The 23,606-nt window shown below is 44.9% G+C and overlaps 2 protein-coding genes across 2 annotated transcripts in view; both read left to right on the plus strand.

Annotated features, from left to right (window-relative positions):
* The first annotated feature begins 843 nt into the window (after positions 1-843).
* The window catches only part of SPTSSA (serine palmitoyltransferase small subunit A), a 34,615-nt gene continuing 11,852 nt past the window's right edge, over positions 844-23,606 (plus strand). The window contains exon 1 of the mRNA XM_033188306.1: positions 844-1,036. Within this exon, the coding sequence (XP_033044197.1) occupies positions 925-1,036 (112 nt within the window). The 5' untranslated portion in view covers positions 844-924. The remainder of the gene's footprint in view (positions 1,037-23,606) is intronic.
* LOC117069832 (etoposide-induced protein 2.4 homolog) lies at positions 17,967-20,229 on the plus strand. The gene is given in 3 exon segments (XM_033188305.1): positions 17,967-18,316; positions 18,318-18,867; positions 18,870-20,229. Coding segments are annotated over 3 exon segments (1,020 nt in total). The 5' UTR covers positions 17,967-18,205; the 3' UTR covers positions 19,229-20,229.

The following is a 23,606-nucleotide window of genomic DNA, read 5'->3' on the forward strand; positions in this document are numbered from 1 at the left end:
GGGAAAATCCGGGCATCCAGGAGTGCATTTCTAAGAGGTATCTCCAGCCCTCACACCAATCTCAAACTGCCTGTCATCTGCAGAACCCACTAGATCAGCGCGTTTCTGGCCTTGACCCACTTGGTGGTTAACTACAGCCACTAAGAGGTGGGCAGATATTTATTTTTGGTAAGTGGTCTTTGGGTTAGGGAGTGCATGGGTTATGTCCGTCTAGATGGGTGTGTTTTTGTGTGTGTGCATGGGCGGGGGAAGGGAGGAAGGAGGCCGAATGTGCATCCCTTCTACAGGGACGCCTTTCCAGACCTCCTTATTAGATGGCGTTCACCTCCTCACCCTCTCTCAGCCCCTTACTCTCCTCTTACACCGATCACGACTTGATTAATGCCTGTCTCCCAGCTAGGCCGCCAGCTGCACGAGGTAAGGAACCGAAGGCATTCCGGTTCTCCCTGGCAATCCCCCTCCTCAGAAGGATGCCTGAGGCATAACAAGTGTACCAGAAATATTTATTCCGCAACCGCTCTGGGCCAGTCTGGATGGACCCAGCGCCCGCTGGGCTGCGGGGACCGGGGCCCCTGGCAGGCACTGACGCCCCGCCCACCACCGGCCGGCCCGGGCGGGGCGCGGCGCGGCCGGTTGCTCTCGCGGGGACCGTTCTCCGGCTCGCGTGGGCGATGCCCAGGCGGGGAAGCGGGAGGGGACGACGGGACGCGAGGTAGCGGCCTGGCCAATGAGCGCGGGTCGGGCGGGGCTCTGGGCCGGCGGCCGGGGAGCGCGCGGGGCTGGGCGTGCCGCGGGTGACGGCGGGGCCGGGCGGGCCAATGGGCGCTGGGTGGCGGGCGGGCGGGCCTGGCTGCCGGGGGCTTTAGGACGTGAGCGGGCGGCTGGCCGGACAGACTTACGTGTGAGCTGCATCGCGGGAGGCGTATGGCGGGGATGGCGCTGGCGCGGGCCTGGAAGCAGATGTCCTGGTTCTACTACCAGTACCTGCTGGTCACGGCGCTCTACATGCTGGAGCCCTGGGAGCGGACGGTGTTCAGTATCCTGTCCGGGTCGCGGGCGCGGGCCGCGGGGCCGCAGCTCCCAGGCCCCGGGCCTGGGGTGGAGGTTGGAGCAGCGGCCCCGCTGGTCCTGTGCGCGGAAGCCGAGGAGTAGGGGGGCAGGGGGAGGTCTGGGGGCCTAGGGCCGCGCTTGCAGGGTTAAGTGGGAGGTGGGGGAGGCGAGAACTCTTGAGATCCGGAGTCACCCGTGAGTCGCTGGACCCAAGGAGGAAGCGTCTTGATTCCTGGAGGAAATCTCCGAGGGTGATGTGTAACCCAGTGTGTCGCCTGCACTTCAGCCGCGCCTGCCTTTGGTTCAGTCCCCTGTTCCTGTAGGAGGCGGGGATCATGTAACAGTACGTCGCTCCCGGCTTGGACGCCGTTGACCTTTAAGTGTTCCTGATTTAGTTGGCTTTGGGTCTACCAAGAATTCTAACCAGTTAACCAGCTTTTAAGCCAGGTTCTGAATTTGTAGGCATGACACTCCAGTAGTTTTTGAAAGCAGTTTAAGTTATTGTATCTTTTTGGTCTTCAAGGTGGGGAGTTTTAAAAGTGTGTTTATTGCTTCTTTGCACCGTCCGTAGAAGTCGGCCTGAAAAGTGGTGTAATTTGTGGTTAGTTGTCGGTAGGGTTTGAAACTCTGTTTTGGTGGATAGTTAGTAAATTATTGTTAATGACTGTTGAGTGGTTACTATAAGCAAAGCATTTGTGCAAAGCACGTTGTCTGTACCTTAACTCATCTAACTTTGAGAACTTCAATTAATAACTCAGGATTGTGAAGATAGGCTCCCTGAAAGTCTGATGTTTCTTGTCTCTGCTTGTCCATATTGACATCCTTTGATGATATTCTTGCAGATTAAATACTGATAATGAAGTAGATGTAAGTTTTTACAAACTCAGGCCAATACGAAACAGATATTTCACAAAACATGTTTAGTTTATCCACGTTCTCTCCTTTTCAGTGTGATTTAGTTGGAGTAGCTTACTTCAGAACAACTTTGGGAATGCATTGTTGCATTCCAGTGAGTGACTGAGGTAATTTCATTCCAAGCCTTATCAAGTGTGTTTGTTTTGAAATAGCTTAAGGTTGTACTCAAAGCTGAGTCTTTTGTTTCAGCACTTTTGAAGAATTTGAGATGCTTTCAAAGCAGTTTATTTATTAGGAATTTAAGAACCAGAATGCATATTTTGGATTTAGACACTGAAGATAGCTTGCTTTGATTTCCTTCACCATTTATTTGTAGCTGCACTTTAGTCTCACTCTTTAGGGCTCACAGGGCCATGCCTTGTAAAATACATACTTAAATGCGTATTTAATAGAAGTCTCTCAGTAGAAGCAAGGGTATCTTGACTCACATAACACATCCTAAAATTAATTTAAACAATGCTGGGTTAAATTGAAGCTCTTTAAATCAGAGGTTGAATGTAGAGTGCACTATTAGAATATAGTATAGATTTTACACCTAAAAGCTTTTACACCTAAAATCTAATATAGATTTTACACACTAAAATGCTACAGTTATCAATGATGTTAAGATTTTTCTGTTATGTTGCAATAGTGATAGTATCCTATAAAGAACTAGGTGATGGCTTTTTTGGGGGATGGAGAAATAAATTATGAAATGAAATTCAGTGCCTTAGTAGATATTTGCCTTTAATGTTTTTGAGTTACCATTGGTTTAGCGACCAAGTAGTTTCAATTTTGTTTTTCAAATAGGTGACAACTGCAACCAACTGACATCCAGTATTACAGAACCTTATGATTTTAAACTTAAGATTAAAAAAAGTCTTATTTCAAATTTCATGTTATTGAATTAACTTAGGTTAGAAATGCAATCATTTGACATAAGCCAGTCTTGAATTACTATCAGCTGTTGTATTTATATTTTTCCACTTCAACTTCTAGAATCATTTAAAACTATCTGGTAGTTTGGAACATCAATTGGAGATTGAATCCTCGTTTTAGCTTGGCGGAAGAACTGAATGAGAAAGCTGTATTTTTTTTTCCCCCAACTTGTCAGAAGGCCTACTGTGAAGTACTTTGAATTTCATAAATCCATTAACGATTAGTAAGCTTCACCCAGAACTGATTTGTGGCCAGCTACATGGTGTTAAAGGAAAGAGGCATACTTTCTACAGCTTAAACATTACATTCAACTTAATCATCAATCCTAGAAACCTACAATTTAGAGAAATTTGCCTCTGCCGGTCTGAAAATTGGTCTCTGAGTTAGAAGTCCTGAACAGAGGAAGACTTTAGATTGATTTCTTTTCTTTGTGTGTGTGTGTGTGTGTGTGTGAGATGGAGTTTTGCTCTTGTTACCAGGCTGGAGTGCAATGGCACGATTTCGGCGCACTGCAACCTCCGCCTCCCAGTTTCAAGTGTTTCTCCTGCCTCAGCCTCCAGAATAGCCAGGATTACAGGCGCCTGCCGCCATGCCCGGCTAATATTTGTATTTTTAGTGGAGATGGGGTTTCACCACGTTGGCCAGGCTGGTCTCCAGCTCCTGACTTCAAGTGATCTGCCCGCCACAGCCTCCCAAAATGCTGGGATTACAGGCATAAGCCACCATGCCTGGCCAGATTAATTTTCTTTTTTTTCTTTTCTTTTTTTTTTTGAAATGGAGTCTCTGTCCCCCAGGCTGGAGTGTGGTGGTGCAATCTTGGCTCACTGCAACCTTTGCATCCGGGATTCAAGCAATGCTCCTGCTTCAGCCTCCGGAGGTAGCTGGGATTACAGGTGCCTACCAACACGCCCATCTAATTTTTGTATTTTTAGTAGAGCCAGGGTTGGGGGTGGGGTGAGGGAGTGGTTTTACCATGTTGGCCAGTCTGGTCTCAAACTCTGACCTCAAGTGATCTGCCCACCTCGGCCTCCCAGAGTGTTGGGATTACAGGCGTGAGCCAACGCGCCTGGCCCAGATTAATTTCTTAAAGAGGATAGATGCATTAGTTTACATTTCCTTGCTATATAATGCCTTTTTAAAAATTTGAAGTTGTGGGCCTAGTGTGGTGGTGGGTGCCTGAAATCCCAACTACTTGGGAGGCTGAGGCAGGAGAATCGCTTGAACCCGAGAGGTGGAGGTTGCAGTGAGCCGAGATCATGCCACTACACTCCAGCCTTGGTGACAGAGCAAGATTCCGTCTCAAAAAACAAAAAACAAAACAAAAAAGAAGAATCTCAATTGAATATAAGTATTTTTGAACTTACCCATGTAAGGAAATTGCAATTTATAAAAAATATTTTAAAATGTGTTTTTAAGGAAAAGCCTCTATTGGGTCAAGTCAGACACATTGTAAATAGTTCTTGAAACAGTGAGATTTAGGAATAAGTTTTGTAAATTCTTCCTCACTAGGGCCTATATGCTAAGTTTTCTTTTACCATCTGTCTTGTCTTTTCTTTTTTGTATTTTTTTTTCGAGACAGTCTTGCTCTGTCACCCAGGCTGGAGTGCAGTGGTGCGATCTCGGTTCACTGCAGCCTCTGCCTCTGGGACTCAGGCGATTCTCCTGCCTCAGCCTCCCGAGTAGTTAGGACTACAGGCCGTGCCACCATGCCTGGCTAAATTTTTGTATTTTTAGTTAAGGTGGGGTTTCACCATGTTAGCCAGGCTGGTCTTGAACTCCTGACCTCAAGTGATCCACCCACTTCAGCTTCCCGAAGTGCTGGGATTGATTACAAGCATGAGCCCAGATACCTGGGCTACCATCTGTCTTCTGATAAGACATTTGAAGTGATACATTAGCGTTTGGTTTGTCAAGGAATATTTGAACTTCTTCGTGTGCAGACATGTTTCTATCTTACAGAGAAATGGGACATGACACCTGCATTAAGACAAAAGATAACAGGCTGGGCGCGGTGGCTCAAGCCTGTAATCCCAGCACTTTGGGAGGCCGAGATGGGCGGATCACGAGGTCAGGAGATCGAGACCACGGTGAAACCCCGTCTCTACTAAAAAAATACAAAAAACTAGCCGGGCGAGGTGGCGGGGCGCCTGTAGTCCCAGCTACTGGGGAGGCTGAGGCAGGAGAATGGCGTAAACCCGGGAGGCGGAGCTTGAAGTGAGCTGAGATCTGGCCACTGCACTCCAGTCCGGGCGACAGAGCGAGACTCCGTCTCAAAAAAAAAAAAAAAAAAAAAAAAAGACAAAAGATAACAATAAAAAAAGAATCTGGTAAGTGCTAATTAGTATTACAGTATGTACTATAAAAGGAGACCTACCATAGACTGAGAACCACTTATCTCATCTCAGGAGGAGACATTTTTAACATACGTTTCAAAAGTTTCCTTTCCCTACTGGCATCCAAAGGTGGGAAAGAAAAGACCAGATTTTGGCCGGGCGTGGTGGCTCACACCTGTAATCCCAGCACTTTGGGAGGCCGAGGCATGCGGGTCACAAGGTCAGGAGATCGAGACCATCCTGGCTAACACAGTGAAACCCTGTCTCTACTAAAAATACAAAAAACTAGCCGGGCGAGGTGGTGGGCGCCTGTAGTCCCAGCTACTCGGGAGGCTGAGACAGGAGAATGGCGTGAACCCGGGAGGCGGAGCTTGCAGTGAGCTGAGATTGCGCCACTGCACTCCAGCCTGGGGACAGAGCGAGACTCCCTCTCAATAAAAAAAAAGAAAAGAAAAGACCAGGTTTTGTAACCAAGAGAGGCTTTTGTAACAGTGAGACTGGCCCTGAAGTACCTGACTGGATAACATTGTAACCATGCCTGTTGAGAGGTGAAAAAACTAAGAATAGTTTGTTAAAATAATTTGAATCAACTTTGGGAGGCTGAGGTGGATGGATCACCTGTGGTCAAGAGTTCAAGGCCACCTTGGCCAGCATGGTGACTTCTTGTCGCTACTAAAAATACAAAAATTAGTGGGGCATGGTGGCTGGTGCCTGTAGTCCCAGCTACACAGGAGGCTGAGGCAGGAGAATTGCTTGAACCTGGGAGGCGGAGGTTGCAGTGAGCCAAGATGGCGCCCTTATACACCAGCCTGGGCAACAGAGCAAATACTCTGTCTCAAAATAATAATAATAATTTGAGGCCGGGCGCGGTGGCTCAAGCCTGTAATCCCAGCACTTTGGGAGGCCGAGACGGGTGGATCACGAGGTCAGGAGATCGAGACCATCCTGGCTAACATGGTGAAACCCCGTCTCTACTAAAAATACAAAAACTAGCTGGGCGAGGTGGCGGGCGCCTGTAGTCCCAGCTACTCCGGAGGCTGAGGCAGGAGAATGGCGTAAACCGGGAGGCGGAGCTTGCAGTGAGCTGAGATCCGGCCACTGCACTCCAGTCCCGGAGACAGAGCGAGACTCCGCCTCAAAAAAAAAAAAAAAAAAAAAAAATTTGAATCAGAAGTATGCTATTTTAATCGTTTTTCTTTTTTTTTTTTTTGAGATGGAGTCTCGCTCTGTTACCCAGGCTGGAGTGCAGTGGCGCCATCTTGGCTTACTGCAACCTCTACCTCCTGGGTTCAAGCGACTGTCCCGCCTCGCCCTCCCGAGTGATCCACCTGCCTCGGTCTCCCAAAGTGCTGGGATTACAGGCATGTGCCACTGTGCCCGGCCAAGAGTACAGGTGTGTGCCACCACACCTGGCTGATTTTTGTATTTTTTAGTAGAGACAAGATTTCGCCATGTTAGCCAGGCTGGTCTTGAACTGTCCTCAGGTGATCTGCCTGCCTCGGCCTCCCAAAGTGCTGGGATTACAGGCATGAGCTACCGTGCCCGGCCTATAATCTTGTTTTATTGATTAAAAAATAGAGTCATATTAGTCTATAATCACGGCTATATTTGCCCATCTCTCTGCTGCTGCTGATGTTTCCATGGCATTTTATTTTAAGCAAAATGTGGGCAGTTTTTTGGTTTATGTTAGGAATTAGATTCCCCCTGAAAGACAGTTCATGTGTCTTGAAAACTTGTTTTTTCCAGTTTTAAACCACAGTGCTGGGCACACAAATAATGCTTAAAAAACAGTTGTTTATATATTGATTTGTTATTTAATTAATTAATTAATTTTTTGAGACAGGGTTTTGCACTTGTTGCCCAGGCTGGAGTGCAATGGTGTAAACTCGGCTCACTGCAACCTCCGCCTCCCGGGTTCAAGTGATACTCCTGTTTCAGCCTCCTATGTAACTGGGATAACAGGCATGCGCCACCACGCCTGGCTAATTTCTTGTGGTTTTAGTAGAGATGGGGTTTGTCATGTTGGCCAGGCTGACCTCAAACTCCTGACCTCAGGTGATTCACCCACCTCGGCCTCCCAAAGTGCTGGGATTACAGACGTGAGCCATTGCGGCCAGCTGATTCGTTATTTTAAAGCAATTGCAGAAGTATTTGAGAGTGGGAAAAGAGACCTGATTTTTTTTTTTTTTTTTTTTTTTTTTAGATGGAATCTCACTGTTGCCTAGGCTGGAGTGTAGTAACACGATATTGGCTCACTGTAGGCTCCGCCTCCTGGGTTCAACTGATACTCCTGCCTCAGCCTCCCGAGTAGCCGGGATTATAGGCATCTGCCACCATGCCCAGCTAATTTTTGTATTTTTAGTAGAGACGAGGTTTCACCATGTTGGCCAGCCTGGTCTTGAACTCCTGACCTCAGGTGATCCACCTGCCTCGGCCTCCCAAAGTGCTGGGATTACAGGCACGAGCCACCGCGCCCGGTCAAGAAACCTGGTTTTAAACCACTTTTAGAGTGGTTTTGGAGCTTGGCTGCTTCTGATGAACAGAATGCAGTTCTCAGAGAGAACTTAAATTTAAAGAGATTAGGTGAACTTTTTTTCTTTATTATTTTATTTTTTTAAGAGACAGAGTCTTTCTCTGTCACCCAGGCTGGAGTGTTGTGGTGCAATCATAGCTCACTGTAAACTTGAACTCTTGGGCTCAAGTGATCCTCTCGCCTCAGCCTCTTAGCCACCTGAATAGCTGGGCTAATTTTTTTTTTATTTTTTATTTTTAGTAGAGACAGGGTCTTGCTATGTTGCCCAGGCGGTCTCAAACTCTTGGCCTCAAGTGATCCTCCCACCTCGGCCTCCCAAAGCGTGGGAGAACTTCTTTGACTTATCTTGGAGCTGTTAACAAAATTTACATTGCTTTGTTTACTCATTTGTAAAATGTGTATGTTTGTTGAATTCTACTCCACAAGTATTATGTACCTTCTATTTGCCAGATACTATTCTAGAAATTGGGGCTATAACTGTAATAAAACATAAATTTTTTCTTCTAATGCCACTAGATAAAGAAATGAAATATATAGATTATTAGATTGTTACAACTGTTATGGATAAAAATAAAGCAGAACAGGATGGAAAGTAAGGCAGAAGGACGTTTTTCTTTTTCTCCTCTTCCCTCCCTGTCTTCCTTCTTTCTTTCCTTTACTTTCCTGCTTTCTTGTTTTGACAGAGTCTTGCTCTGTCACCCAGTCTAGGGTGCAGTGGCATGATCTTGGCTCAAGCTTTTTTGCTACCTCAGCCTCCTGAGTAGCTGGGAATACAGGCATGCTCCACCACACCTGGCTAATTTTTTTTTTTTTTTTTGGTAGAAACAGGATTTTGCTATGTTGCCCAGGCTGGTCTCCAACTACTGGGCTCAAGTGATCTGCCAGCCTTGGGCTCCCAGAGTGCTAGGACAAGTGTGAACCACCCACCATGCCCAGCTGAGTTTTTTTATTTTTATTTTTTTCCCCTGCTCCCCAGTTTTAACCAGAGTGGCCAGGAGAGGACATTTGGAAATATTTAAGCAGGGAGATAATTCTAGAGGAATGAGCATTCCAGGCAAAAGGCACAGGATATGCAAATGGCCTGAGGCATGAGGAAGCCTGGTATGTTTCAGGACTAGCAGAGAGGCCAGTTTGGCTGGAGCCCAGTGAAGTGGGGTGTGAATAGCAGGAAAGGTCAGATGATGAAGGGCTTCTCAAGCTAAGATTTGAGGAGATGAAGGCAGGTGCTCATATCTTTTGAATACTTTCACTGGTTAAAATCCAGTAATACTTTTTTTCATTGACATTTTAAAATTTAATAAAGTAGGCAAGTGAACCATAAGAATATACATTTTTGTTGGGAAGGGTAAGGGAAGTCCCCTTCCCATTTTGTTGGGAAGAGGGTAGCCAGAGGTTGGTTGACAAATACGAAATTACAGCTAGATAAGAGGAGTAAGTTCTAGTACTATAGGGTGACTCTAATTAATAATTTATTGTATATTTTCAAATAGCTAGGAGAGCAGATGTTGAATGTTGCCAACACAAATAAAGATAAATATTTGAGGTGATAGATGTGCTAATTACCTTGATTTGAACATTATGCACTGTATACATGTATCAAAATATCACACTATACTCCGTAAATAGGTATAATAATAATAATTTTTTTTTTTTTTTAGATGGAGTTTCACTCTTGTCACCCAGGCTGGAGTACAGTGGCATGCTCTCAGCTCACTGCAACTTCCACATCCCAGGTTCAAGCAATTCTGCCACCTCTTCCCAAGTAGCTGGGATTACAGGCGCCTGCCACCATACCTGGCTAATTTTTGTATTTTTAGTAGAGATGGGGTTTTGCCATGTTGGCCAGGCTGATCTTGAACTCCTGGCCTTAAGTAATCCTCCTGCCTTGGCCTTCCAAAGTTCTGGGATTACAGGCATGAGCCACCATTTCCAGCCAATAGGTACAATTACTTATTATGTGTCAATTAAAAAAATAATAAGTGCTGAGTACAGTGGCTTGCACCTGTAATACCAGCTACTTGGTTGGCTGAGGTGAGAGGATCACTTGAGCCTAGGAGTTTGAGACCAGACTAAACATAGCAAGACCTGTCTCTAAAAAAAAAATAAAATGATAAAAAAATATACATTTTTGGGGCCAGGTGCAGTGGCTCACGCCTGTAATCCCAGCACTTTGGGAGGCCGAGGCGGGCGGATCACGATGTCAAGAGATTGAGACCATCCTGGCTAACACGCCGCCTCTACTAAAAATACAAAAAAATTAGCTGTGCGTGGTGGTGGGCGCCTGTAGTCCCAGCTACTCGGGAGGCTGAGGCAGGAGAATGGCATGAACCCGAGAGGCAAAGCTTGCAGTGAGCTGAGATCGCGCCACTGCACTCCAGCCTGGGTGACAGGGGGAGACTCTGTCTCAAAAAAATATATATATATGTGTGTGTGTGTGTGTGTGTGTATATATATACATATTATATGTATATATACACACACACATGTTTTTCCTCCCTGGGATTCCAAGCTATTTTCATTTTGGATGGAAAAAAATAGAACCCAAAAGCATTTTTTTTTTTTCATTTTTAATGTATTGTCCTGAGTTCTGTCTGAGTTTCCAAGAAGATGGATTTCATTTCTTCCTTTAGGGAAACTAGGGAGTAGTGTCAGGAAAAATAAGAATTTACACATGTTATCAGATAGAGCCTTCTGGTGTTATTTCAGCTGAGGGAGCTAGGCAGCAGATGCTTTGGGATGTAGAGCAGGAAGAGCATGATGGATTGGGAGTGCTCAGAGAACTTTCAGGGAGGCATTTGAGTGGGTTTGTTTCTCTTCCCCAACATGGGTAAGAAGGTACAGACCAGGGTACAGAGGTGTACTGGGATGGTGAGTATTCCAGTCAGACTGGCTGGAGCAGGCATTCTTTCGGGAAGAATAGGTGGGAAATAAAGTTGAAAAAGTAGGCTGGGGTCATCCATTAATTCAACAAATACTGTGTGCATTCCTTATACCAGATGCTGGCTTTGGTGCTTGTGATACATCAGTGAGCAGAAGAGACAAAGATTCCTGCCCTCATGGAACTTTCATAGTAACGAAGTAATAGAAAAGTAGATCATGGCCCAGGTGTCAGAAATGTGGGGGTGTGATGGAGTTGTTGGTTTTTGTTTTCGTTTTTTTGTTTTTTGAGACGGTCTCACTCTTTCACCCAGGCTGGAGGGCAGTGGCACGATGTTGGCCCACTGCAACCTCTGCCTCCTGGGTTCAAGTGATTCTCTTGCCTCAGCCTCCCAAGTAGCTGGGATTACAGGCATCTACCGCCATGCCTGGCTAATTTTTGTGTTTTTAGTAGAGATGGGGTTTCGCCATGTTGACCAGACTGGTCTTGAACTTCTAACCTCAGGTGATCTGCCTGCTTTGGCCTCCCAAAGTACTGGGATTATATGCATGAGCCTCTGCGCCCAATAGACTTCCTGGTTTTTAAAGAGAATATCAGGAGAGGCTTCATGGAGGAGGGAGGGGTATTTGAGCAAAATATAAAGGTGGTAAAGGAGTTAATGTGGGGGAAGAGCAGAGCTGGAACAGCCAGTGCAAAGTCCCTGAGTCAGTAGCCTGCCTGGCATGTGTGAGGAGGGTCACTGAGGCAGGTGTGGCTGGAGCAGAGTGAGCCTGGGCCAAAGTGGTGGGTAGTGAGGCCAGAGAGTCAATGGAAGGCCTGTAAGGGCCAGAGGAAGAATAGGCCTTGAGTGAGGAGTGATCCAATTTACCTTTATTTAAGTTTTTTTTTTTTTTTTTGAGACGGAGTTTCACTCTTGTTGCCCAGGTGGGAGTGCAATGGTGTGAACTCGATTCACCAGAACTTCCACTTCCCAGGTTCAAGTGATTCACCTGCCTCAGCCTCCCAAGTAGCTGGGATTACAGGCATGTACCACTACAGCCGGCTAATTTTGTATTTTTAGTAGAGACAGGGTTTCGCCATGTTGGTCAGGCTGGTCTTGAACTCCTGACCTCAGGTGATCTGCCCACCTCGACCTCCCAAAGTGCTGGGATTACAGGCGTGAGCCATGGCACCTGGCCCCTTTTATTTAAGTTTTTAAAGGTTAACTCTGGTTATGGGGTTTGGAATAGGCAAAGGTCTGTGAGAGGAGGCAGTGGTAGAGGCAAAAGTCAGTGTTTTGATTTGAGGGTAGTCTTTGAATGATAATGAAAAAAGAGCATTACAAATTTTAAGCTATATGTTATTTTCAGTAGCAACTAAATTATTTTCTTAGATTTTTGCTTTATCCTCAGACGCTTACAACTTACCATTTTTTAATTCTCACATGATCCTCCCCCCTCGGCTTCCCAAAGTACTGGGATTACAGACGTGAGCCACCGCACCTGGCCAAAAAGGACTTTTTTTGCATCTCAATATACTAATTAAAGTATTTGGGAGTTTGGAAAATGTGAATTTTTAAGTTGTAAATAAAATAGATTATACATCCTTATGGTTGAAACACAAAAGACACAAAAAGGTAGCTGGTGACAGTCTCCCTTCCACCCCTGCCCGAGCCACCCTGTGACAACCAGTGTCAGCAGTTTCCTGTGCATCTCTCCAGAGATATTCTGTGAATGTATAAAAAATATACTCTTTTTTTTTTTGAGACAGAGTTTCGCTCTTTTGCTTAGGCTGGAGTGCAGTTCAAGCAATTCTGCCTCAGCCTCCTGAGTAGCTGGGATTACAGGCGCCCACCACCATACCTGGCTAATTTTTGTATTTTTAGTAGAGATGGGGTTTCACTATGTTGGCCAGCCTGGTCTTGAACTCCTGACCTCAAGTGACCAACCCACCTTGGCCCCCCAAAGTTCTGGGATTACAGGCATGAGCCACTGTACCTGGCTGGGAAATGCACAATCGTAAGATTAGGAAGTAATGTGGGAGAAGTGAATACATTTATAAGGGAGGGTGGGAAGGACAACCAGCAAACCACAAGAATTCTCAGACGGATCAAGCTCTGGGAGTACAGTGGAAGCAGACCACTTTTAACTGGTTTCTCCTTAAAGTATCCTAACCTCCTGAAAAGTTGTCTTGTTACCTCCAGGGCACCACTGCTTTAGTTTGAAGAAAACTGCTCTAGCCTCTTTTACATGTTAGCCTTTATATTTGGCTGATTCAGTGAGAATGTTAGGATATCTCTTAACTGTACTCCTTAGAATATTGACTTTTTCTTTAGTAGTTTTTGGTTGGTAAAGGTAGAAAATAATGAAGCCTGTGCTTAACAAGAACTAAATGGTCGTACCGGGACAGGCAGAGAACATCATGGTTGGGTTAATGGCAGCGGGAGCCACACATTGATATTCCGCAGCAGTGTTTCAGCATGTGATTCTAGTGATTTGTGAGTAGTGATCACTATAGGCCCTGTCTCCATTTTCTTAAAGACTTTATGATTCCTCCAGACTATGAGTGTTGTAACATTTATGGTACATGGGAGCTAAGATAGGTTTTTTTTTTTCCCCCTAAAACAGGGTCTTGCCCTGTTGCCCAGGCTGGAGTTCAGTGGCTGGCATAATCTTTAGTTCACTGTACCCTTGAACTCTTGGGCTCAAGCGATCTTCCCGCCTCAGCTTCCCAAGTAGTGGGGACTACAGGCACACACCACCATGCCTCATTTTTAAATTTTTAGTAGAGACAGGGTCTCACTATATTGCCTAGGTTAGTCTTGAACTCCTGGCCTCAAGCAGTCCTCCTGCGTCAGCTTTCCAAAGTGCTGGGATTGTAGGTGTGAACCATTGGAACTGGCCTCTTTTTTTTTTTTTAAAGAACAAACTCCAAATGCTCAAATTTAATAATTTATGCTGGCCAGGCACAGTTTTTCATGCCTGTAATCCCAGCACTCTGGGAGGCTGAGGTGGCGGATCACGAGGTCAGGAGATCGAGACCATCCTGGCTAACACGGTGAAACCCCATCTCCACTAAAAAATACAAAAAATTAGCCGGGTGTATTGGCAGGCGCCTGTAGTCCAGCTACTTGGGAGTCTGAGGCAGGAGAATGGTGTGAACCTGGGAGGCGGAGTTTGCAGTGAGCCGAGATCTCGCCACTACACTCTGGCCTGGGCCTCAAAGCGAGACTCCGTCTCAAACAAACAAACAAAAAATAAATAATTTAAGCTATGTGTTCCAGAAGATGTACTTGATAGAGGATATACAATTTTTATAAATTGGAATGTTGAAAAAATAGTAGTTATGGAATGGTAGAAAGATAGTATTTATGATCAATAGTTATGAGAAATAGAAGTTTTACTAATACAAGGATTTGGGTCAGCATGTATTATATATGTTTCTGAAAAATTGCAAAATAATAGGGTTTATGGGAAAATAGTATTGAGGCAGACCACTCAAAATGTATGCAATTTAGTATGCAAGCACTAACAAACGCAATACTTGGCATCTTGAGGGAATAACTTGGATATCCCAGACAGGCAGGCAGCTCAGCTTCACTGGAAGCTGCCCGAGGAGACATGACCAAAGCATGGACAAAGTTGAATGGAAATGTCAGCAGTAGGTGCTGATGTAATGCAGATAGTGTGGGCTGCCATTGAGGCAGTGTAGGGGCAGTGCCACCTGCCAAACTAGCTGAGAGCTGTGCTACTCTGGAGGTGCCTTTCTCTGAAGAGGGAGACTGGGTGCAAACGCGAATTTCTGATTTTCTTAAAACAGAGTTAAAAGGACTTCTGTCTGTATAGCTGAGTTGAGAGATGTTTCCTGCTCGAGGTGATACAGTTGGCCCTTGATCCACTTGGGGGTTAGGAGTGCTGCCCCCAGGCCTTCATCCTCACCCCACAGGCAGTTGAAAATCTGTGTATAACTTTTGACTCCCCAGAAACTTTATTAATAGTCTACTTTTGACCAGAGCCTTACTGATATCATTAACAGTCGATTAACACATATTTTGTATATGTATTATATACTGTATTCTTACAGTAACATAAGCTAGAGGAAAGAAAGTCATGAGGAGGAGGAGGGGTTGGTCTTGCTGTTTCACGGGTGGCAGAGGCAGAAAAAATTCCATGTGTAAGTGTAAGTAGACCTGCACAGCTCAAACCCTTGTTTTCAAGGGTCACCTAATTATTTTCCCGCTAATCTGCTCCCCTAACTGATGAAATATCCCATATGAAGGAATACAGCTCCTATACTCTACTAGTCATATGTGAATTATCTGATGTTACAGAAACATGTGCTGTAGCAGAACAGATTATATTTCAGAGCAGACTGAGAATTTTTTTTTCCCATAACAATGGGACTTCAAATCTTCCTGAGGGTAATAGAAACTCAAATCAATAAAGGTGTGCCAGAGACACCATAGCCTTAGTGTCCCTGGGAGTAGAGCTACAAACCATTTCCAGGATTTTAGTCCATAGTGAAAAATATTCAGTTTGTGATCATTACTGATTTCAGCAGCATGCTTTGTTGGTTGTTTAGTTTTAAAAGAGCTTGTCGTCAAGTTGTAATTTCTAAAAACAATTTTCTTTTTGTTTTTTTTTGAGACGGAGTCTGGCTCTGTCGCCCAGGCTGGAGTGCAGTGGCCGGATCTCAGCTCACTGCAAGCTCCGCCTCCCGGGTTTACGCCATTCTCCTGCCTCAGCCTCCTGAGTAGCTGAGACTACAGGCGCCCGCCACCACGCCCGGCTAATTTTTTGTATTTTTAGTAGAGATGGGGTTTCACCATGTTCTTGATCTCCTGACCTTGTGATCCGCCCACCTGGGCCTCCCAAAGTGCTGGGATTACAGGCGTGAGCCACCGCGCCCGGCTTAAAAAACAATTTTCATACTTAAGTTTGTATAATCAGCACACTACAGAAAGCTTAGAGAATGGATTTTGCTTGCTAAATACTAACTTCTGATGGTGATGTGCTATCCTTTAACATGACCCATGAATATCAAATTGGTTAACATACAGAGGACTGTGACAGTATAATAATTGTGACAGTATAATATTTTCCACTTGCTTCAATGTAAGGAAACTAGAAAAGTATCAAGAGATAGTCAATATATCTAGGAAAAATTAACTTTCTTTTTTTTTGTGGGGGATAGAGTCTCAGTCTGTTGCCCAGGCTCCAGTGCAGTTGCACGATCTCGGCTCACTGCCATCTCCACCTCCTGGGTTCAAGTGATTCTCATGTCTCAGCCTCCCGAGTAGCTGGGATTACAGGTGTGCACTACCGTGTCAGGCTAATTTTTGTAGTTTTAGTAGAGATGGGGTTTCACCATGTTGGACAGGCTAGTCTCAAACTCCTGACCTCAGGTGATAATGCCCGCCCCGGCCTCCCAAAGTGCTGGGATGGAATTACAGGCGTGAGCCACCACTTCCTTTACATTTCTGTTGGTGGTGATCTGCAGTTTTTTAAGGTCAAGGGAAAAGAAAACTACAGTAATAAGGAAGATTTCCTGTGTGGGGCCTCATTCAGTAGCCTGCAGCTGCTTTCACTTAGGGCTTTGATTGCTTTTCAGTAAACAGCATGTGATAATACTTCGTCAAATGCTTTGTTTTCTCTTTTCATTAAGATGATTTCTTAGATCACAACTTTTGAGTATTTCTAAGGTTAAATAGCATTTTAGATTGATTTTTTTTTTTTTTTTGAGACGGAGTCTCACTCTGTCACCCGGGCTGGAGTGCAGTGGCCGGATCTCAGCTCACTGCAAGCTCGGCCTCCTGGGTTTACGCCATTCTCCTGCCTCAGCCTCCCGAGTAGCTGGGACTACAGGCGCCCGCCACCTCGCCCGGCTAGTTTTTTTGTATTTTTTAGTAGAGGTGGGGTTTCACCGTGTTAGCCAGGATGGTCTCGATCTTCTGACCTCGTGATCCGCCTGTCTCGGCCTCCCAAAGTGCTGGGATTACAGGCTTGAGCCACGGCGCCCGGCCGATAATGGCCTTTTTATGGGCCAAAAAAAAAAAAAAAAAAAAAATTCTTTATTTCTTTCCTAGCTTGCTGGAAACTTAGCTTATGTTTAGGAGATTCCTCTTAAAGAAGAGAAAACAACATACAGATTCTATATATGGCTTCACATCTACTTGCTTTTATGTCCATGGAACCCATAAAATATTTATGTTATGCCCAGGTTATAAAGAACCTGTGATTGTTCATTCAGCCCTTGAACAAACATTTATCTTCAGCACCTGCACAGTATCCTGGCACATTATTTGCTCAGTTCTGGGATGGTTCATGAAGCACCTGCTTTACCAAGCGATGCACTATAGCTGGAAGCAAAGGCTCAGTAGAGGTGCTCTGTCAAACACTTAAGTCAGTGTTTACAGACAAGTCATAAACACAAAACAAAACAGCCCGTTTTTTAGTTTTTGAGGTTGTATTCTAGATTGCACTTTGTTCTCTATTGCTTGAGTCATGGAACCCCCTCTAGAATATAGACCTGATTAATTTGTGTATAGCTACTGGCACTTATACAAACAACAAGAAGAGTTCGGTAAATAAAAAGATTACTCTATTACTTTGTATATTATCTTCCAATATGTGTATATTGCATAAAACTGATTAATTTTTACATTTTTTCTTTGTGTACATGTGAAACAGAAGATTGCCTTATGGACGATTGACAGGTGGTACCTAAATGTCCTCTTCAGACAAGTGGAATCCCATGTTAATGAAAGAAAGGACCTCATTTTATGAAGAAACTCAGGTCCAGAGAGGTTGTGACATCCCAGGATTACACTATAAATTAATAACAAATTAGTAGCAGGATGAACTTGGGCAAACATAGGTCTAAGTCATGATGTTAAATGCTCAAACCCTCAAATAACAGTTTTAATGAGGATTACATTGCCTTCTCTTGCAGAATAGGTTCGATTCTGAATTCTCACAACCCTGAAAGATAGGTGATGTATGTCCACATTTTATTGATAAGGAGACTAATGTTCAGAGAGCTTTTGACACAAACAGGGATGGCAGAGTTATGACTCAAACCTGGGTCTCCTCTAGTGCTGTACTATTTCTACTACCCATTTCTTCAAATTCACGGTGTGTCAAGGATACTTTAAATTTTGAGAGGCTTGTTACAGAATGAGATGGATTGAGAAATCTATACCAGATAGCAAATTATAGCGGGTATACTTTGTTATATATATGTTTAGCTTTGTGAGAGCACTTCCGAATGTCATCATAAAACCAATGCCTAGGCCGGGTGTGGTGGCTCACGCCTGTAATCCCAGCCCTTTGGGAGACTGAGGTGGGCGGATCACCTGAGGCCAGGAGTTCAAGACCAGCCTGGCCAACATGGTGAAACCCCGTCTCTACTAAAAATATAAAAATTAGCCCCTTGCGGCCCGGGCATGCCCAGTGTGGGTGCAGCGGCCTCGGCCCTGAAAGCGCCCCGCAGAGCCAGCCATGGTAGGTGAGGGGCCGGGCCGGAGCCGCGGATCCTTCATGATGAGAGATTTGGGGACACTTCTCTGTCCTCTGTGTAGTTGAGTTTGGTGGTGAAGAGATGGCTGACAGTGTCAAAACCTTTCTCCAGGACCTTGCCAGAGGAATCAAAGACTCCATCTGGAGTATTTGTACCATCTCAAAGCTAGATGCTCGAATCCAGCAAAAGAGGAGAGGAGCAGCGTCAAAGAAGGGCAAGTAGTGTCTTGGCACAGAGAAGAGCCCAGAGTATAGAGCGGAAGCAAGAGAGTGAGCCACATATTGTTAGTAGAATTTTCCAGTGTTGTACTTGGAATGGTGGAGTGTTCTGGTTCAGTCTCCTCTTGTTTTATCGAGTATTTATTCCTGTGCTTCAGTCGGTAACAGCCCGAATTATCAAGGACCCATCACTACATGGAGATGTTTGGTCGTGGCTGGAATTCTTCCTCACGTCAATTTTCAGTGCTCTTTGGGTGCTCCCCTTGTTTGTGCTTAGCAAAGTGGTGATTGCCACTTGGTTTCGGGATATAGCTAATCTGGCATTTGAGGTATCAGGGAGGAAGCCTCACCCATTCCCTAGTGTCAGCAAAATAATTGCTGACATGCTCTTCAACCTTCTGCTGCAGGCTCTTTTCCTCATTCAGAGAATGTTTGTGAGTCTCTTTCCCATCCATCTTGTCAGTCAGCTGGTTAGTCTCCTGCATATGTCCCTTCTCTACTCACTGTACTGCTTTGAATATCGTTGGTCAATAAAGGAATTGAAATGCACCAGCGATTGTCTAACATAGAAAGGAATTGGCCTTACTACTTTGGGTTTGGTTTGCCCTTGGCTTTTCTCACAGCAGTGCAGTCCTCATATATTATCAGTGGCTGCCTTTTCTCTATCCTCTTTCCTTTATTCATTATCAGCGCCAATGAAGCAAAGACCCCTGGCAAAGCATATCTCTTCCAGTTGCGCCTCTTCTCCTTGGTGGTCTTCTTAAGCAACAGACTCTTCCACAAGACAGTCTATCTGCAGTCGGCCCCGAGCAGCTCCACTTCTGCAGAGAAGTTCCCTTCACCGCATCTGTCGCCTGCCAAACTGAAGGCTGCTGCAGGCCACTGAGTTGCCTGCCATCCAAACGGAATGGGTGGGATTGGAAGAAAGCTGTAGCAGCTCTTTTCCCTGTTCACCTCCCCCTGCCAGGGAAGGCAGGACCCACTCTGCCAAGGGCCCTCTGCATATTCCCTTCTCTCTGAAGAACTGAAATTTTTGTCTCTGGTACACGTAAGGCAGAATGTTCCCAGACACCAGTGTGTGGATTTTTAATATCACCGTGAGTCTGAAAGGACCACAAGTTTTTCTGCAGCTATTTTCTAGCGTTTGCCAGTCCCTGTGCCTGGACTGATTTGAATACTTTGTTTTTCTCCCTGTGCCATTTACCCTTCCACCTTTCCATCCTGCCTTCTACCACCCTTGGATGAATGGATTTTGTAATTCTAGCTGTTGTATTTTGTGGATTTGTTATTTTTTTTTCTGTGAAGCACATACATTGGACATGGGAGGTAAAGGAGTGTCCCGGTTGTTCCTGGTCACTCCCTTTATAGCCATTACTGTCTTGTTTCTTGTAACTCAGGTTAGGTTTTGGTCTCTTGCTCCACTGCAAAAAAAAAATAAAATTAAATTTAAAAACCCTGAAGAGATGAGATAGGAGGAAAGACCTCACAGCCAGTTCTGCTGGGTTTTGAGGAGTGATTTTCTTTCTTCTCCTTGAAGGGGAAAAAACTATTTTCACTGGTACATTTAACGTCCCCCAACAATGGGGAGGTACCAATTATGGACAAGTGCCACTGCAACAACACTAACCCTGAACTTTTCAACTCCGTTGGGGGTGGGAGGTGGTGGGCAGAAATTTACTGTTGGCTACTGCCAGGTCTGTTTCATATTTCAAAGGAATATTGGGTGCTGCAAATAGGAACTGAAGGGGTAAATGTATTAAACCTGTGATTGGTTGTTTTTCTGTCATTTTAAGATTAAATGTGGGGGGCAGATGTCAAAATACTTGTATAATTTTAAAATGTCACAATTAAATGTGAGCTGGTTTCCCACAAAAAAAAAAAAAAAAAGATTAGCTGGGCATGGTGGCATGTGCCTGTAATTCCAGCTGCTTGGGAGGCTGAAGCAGAGGAATTGTTTGAACCTGGGAGGTGGAGTTTGCAGTGAGCCAAGATCGTGCCATTGCACTCCAGCCTGGTTGACAGAGCAAGACACTGTCTCAAAAAAAAAACAAAAAAAAGAAAAAAAAAAAAAGAGGGGCCAGGTGCGGTGGCTCACACCTGTAATCCCAGCACTTTGGGAGGGCGAGGTGGGTGGAGCACGAGGTCAGGTGATCGAGAAATTAAAAAATTTTTTTTTTCTTTGAGACAGGGTCTCAGTCATCCAGGCTAGAGTGCAGTGGTGTGATCTTGACTCACAGCAACCTGCACTTTCTAGACTCAAGCAATACTCCTGCCTCATCCTCCTGAGTATCTGGGACTACAGGCATACATCACCATACCTGGCTAATTGTTTTCTTTTTTTTTTTTGTAAAGACAGGGTTTCACTGTTGTTGCCCAGGCTGGTCTTGAACTCTTAACCTCAAGTGATCCTCCCACCTTGGCTTTCCAAAATGCTGGGATTACAGGTGTGAACCACCACACCCAGCCCACATTTTTTGATTATTAGAAGTTCCTCACTGTCCTGTTATCTGCTTGTTCACTGACTGTGTCCCTGTATAGCTAATTTATTATTTTTTTTAAAACTTTTTATCTTTTTAGATAGAGTCTCACTCTGTCATCCAGGCTGGAGTATAGCCGTGTGATTTCAGCTCACTGTAGCTTCAACCTCCCAGGCTCAAGTGATCCTCCCACCTCTGTCTCCAGAGTAGCTGGGACTACAGGTGTGTGCCACCACGCCCAGCTAATTTTTGTATTTTTTTGTAAAAGAGATGGGGTTTTACCATGTTGCCCAGGCTGGTCTCATATTCTTGGTGTTAATGGTGGAGGGTATCCCGGTTCTTGGTGTCTTGAACAAAATGCTGGGATTACAGGTGTGAACCACCACACCCAGCCCACATTTTTTGATTATTAGAAGTTCTTCACTGTCCTGTTATCTGCTTGTTCACTTACTGTGTCCCTGTATAGCTAATTTATTATTTTTTTAAAAACTTTTTATCTTTTTAGATAGAGTCTCACTCTGTCATCCAGGCTGGAGTATAGCCGTGTGATTTCAGCTCAGTGTCTTGGTGTCTTTGACCAAAGACTTGGTCAAAACGCACAAACAAAGCAAGGAAGGAATGAAGGGTTTTACTGAGAATGAAAGTACACTCCATAGTGTGGGAGCGGGCCTGAACCCAGGGGTTCGAAGGCCTGGTTACAGAATTTTGGCGAGTTTAAATACCCTCTAGAGGATTCCATTGGTTGCTTGGGGTATGCCCTATGTAAATGGAGAGGATGAAGTAAAGTTACAAAGTCATTTCCTTGGCATACACCCTATGGAGAGGATATTTCCTGTCATAGCTGAAGTGCGAATCGGCCTTATGTTCTGTGCCTCCAGACACTATTTTTCTGCCTCATCTCCCCACTGAGAGGTGTGATTCCCATAAATCTTTATGGGAGGCAGAGGGACCAATGTTATTTTTCTATAACTACTTCATGCTGCCTTGTGGTCTAGTCCCTACCTATTGGGGACCACAGAACTCTCGCCCTGCTCTATCTAGTGAAGGTAGGGTAGCTTTTTTTTTTTTTTTTTGAGATGGAGTTTTTGCTCTTGTTGCCCAGGCTGGACTGCAATGGCATGATCGTGGCTCACTGCAACCTCCGCCTCCCGAGTTCAAGCGATTCTCCTGCCTCAGCCTCCCAAGTAGCTGGGATTACAGGCACCCACCACCATGCCTGGCTAATTTTTGTATTTTTAGTAGTGATGGGGTTTCACCATGTTGGTCAGGCTGGTCTTGAACTCGTGACCTCAAGTGATCCGCCCACCTCAGCCTCCCAAAGTGCTGGGATTACATGCGTGAGCCCCTGTGCCCTGCCAGCAGGGTAACTTCTTGATGACCAGGGGTGGTGGCTTCACTTGGAATTGGCTGGAACCTTTGTTGCATGATCATCTGAAGCTTTATGGTCTCTAGGTGAGAGGGAATGAATTTGGTTAAAAGATTTAATGGGAACTTCAGAGGTAGATGCCTATGCTATCAGAAATGTTTGTTACAGAGATTTGCAGAAGAAAAAACAAAACCTTGTCTGTTCTAGAACCCATGTGTTTCCTTAAAGTCTTAGCACAAACAGCCCCGTTTTGGTTTGGTTTGGTCTTTTGGGGCCCAGTAGATGAACTTAGTCCAAAACAATGGCCTCCCAGGATTTTGTTTAAAAATTCCCCCTTTTTGTTCAGGTTCTCACTTAGGTGAGAGTATGACCAAAACTTAGGGCTGTAGGACCACTCTCAGTTACCACCATTTTCGTTTCCAGTCTCAGCACATCATTTATAGGTTAAGTCCTCATGGTTGCACATTTCCTTCAGCTCTTGTCATTCCAGTTGAAGAGAGATAATATGACATTCTAGAGATGGCTGCATGCAAGCATTTAAAACCTTTGAGACAATACAGCACTCCAGGGAGACGATTATTATGACTGTTGGGAGGATAATACCAAGAGTTCGGAGTATGCTCCTTACCCGGGTCCCATACCAAACAAACCACCTAGAATTACATAGATTAAAGAATGACCTGGATGAAGAGTCTACTTGCTTGACCAAATGGTCTTTTTTTTTTTTAAAAGAGATGGAGTCTCGCTCTGTCACCCAGGCTGGAGTGCCATGGCACAATCTGGGCTCACTGCAATCTCCACCTCCCAGATTCAAGCGATTCTCCTGCCTCAGCCTCACGAATAGCTGGGATTACAGGTGCCCACCACCACGGCCAGCTGATTTTTGTCTTTTCAGTAGAGATGAGGTTTCACTATGTTGGCCAGGCTGGTCTCAAACTCCTGACCTCAGGTGATCAGCCTGCCTCAGCCTCTCAAAGTGTTGTGATTACAGGCGTGAGCCACTGTGCCCAGCTGATTAAGTGGTCTTTTCATTAATCCCCTGCAATTGAATTTTTATAATATGCAATCTGTATTTCTCCATAGGCCACAGGTGCCAGCAGCTGCACGGATACTTCTCTGTTTAGCCAATTCTATTATTTAGTGTAACTTTCACAAGAGAATTTAAAGTCTGTTGTATGATAAAGCTTTTAAAGTAGAATGTGCTATAGAGCCTATCACGAGGGATACATTTCTGATCATTGCTTCTTTCACTTTAAACCATGGAAAAAGAGCCAAATAACTGATGCCCTTCTAGAAGAGTGAAGGCCTCCTGGCAATGTTCTCTTTAACCTATGATGTGGGTTAAGAGGAGTGAACCAGTGTTTTGTTTTTGACTGAGTGTGAGGCAATGTATGTACCATTAAGGTTTCTTACTTACATTG

Source organism: Trachypithecus francoisi, unplaced genomic scaffold, assembly GCF_009764315.1.
Source record: "Trachypithecus francoisi isolate TF-2019V2 unplaced genomic scaffold, Tfra_2.0 Lachesis_group3, whole genome shotgun sequence".
Classification (NCBI taxonomy): domain Eukaryota; kingdom Metazoa; phylum Chordata; class Mammalia; order Primates; family Cercopithecidae; genus Trachypithecus; species Trachypithecus francoisi.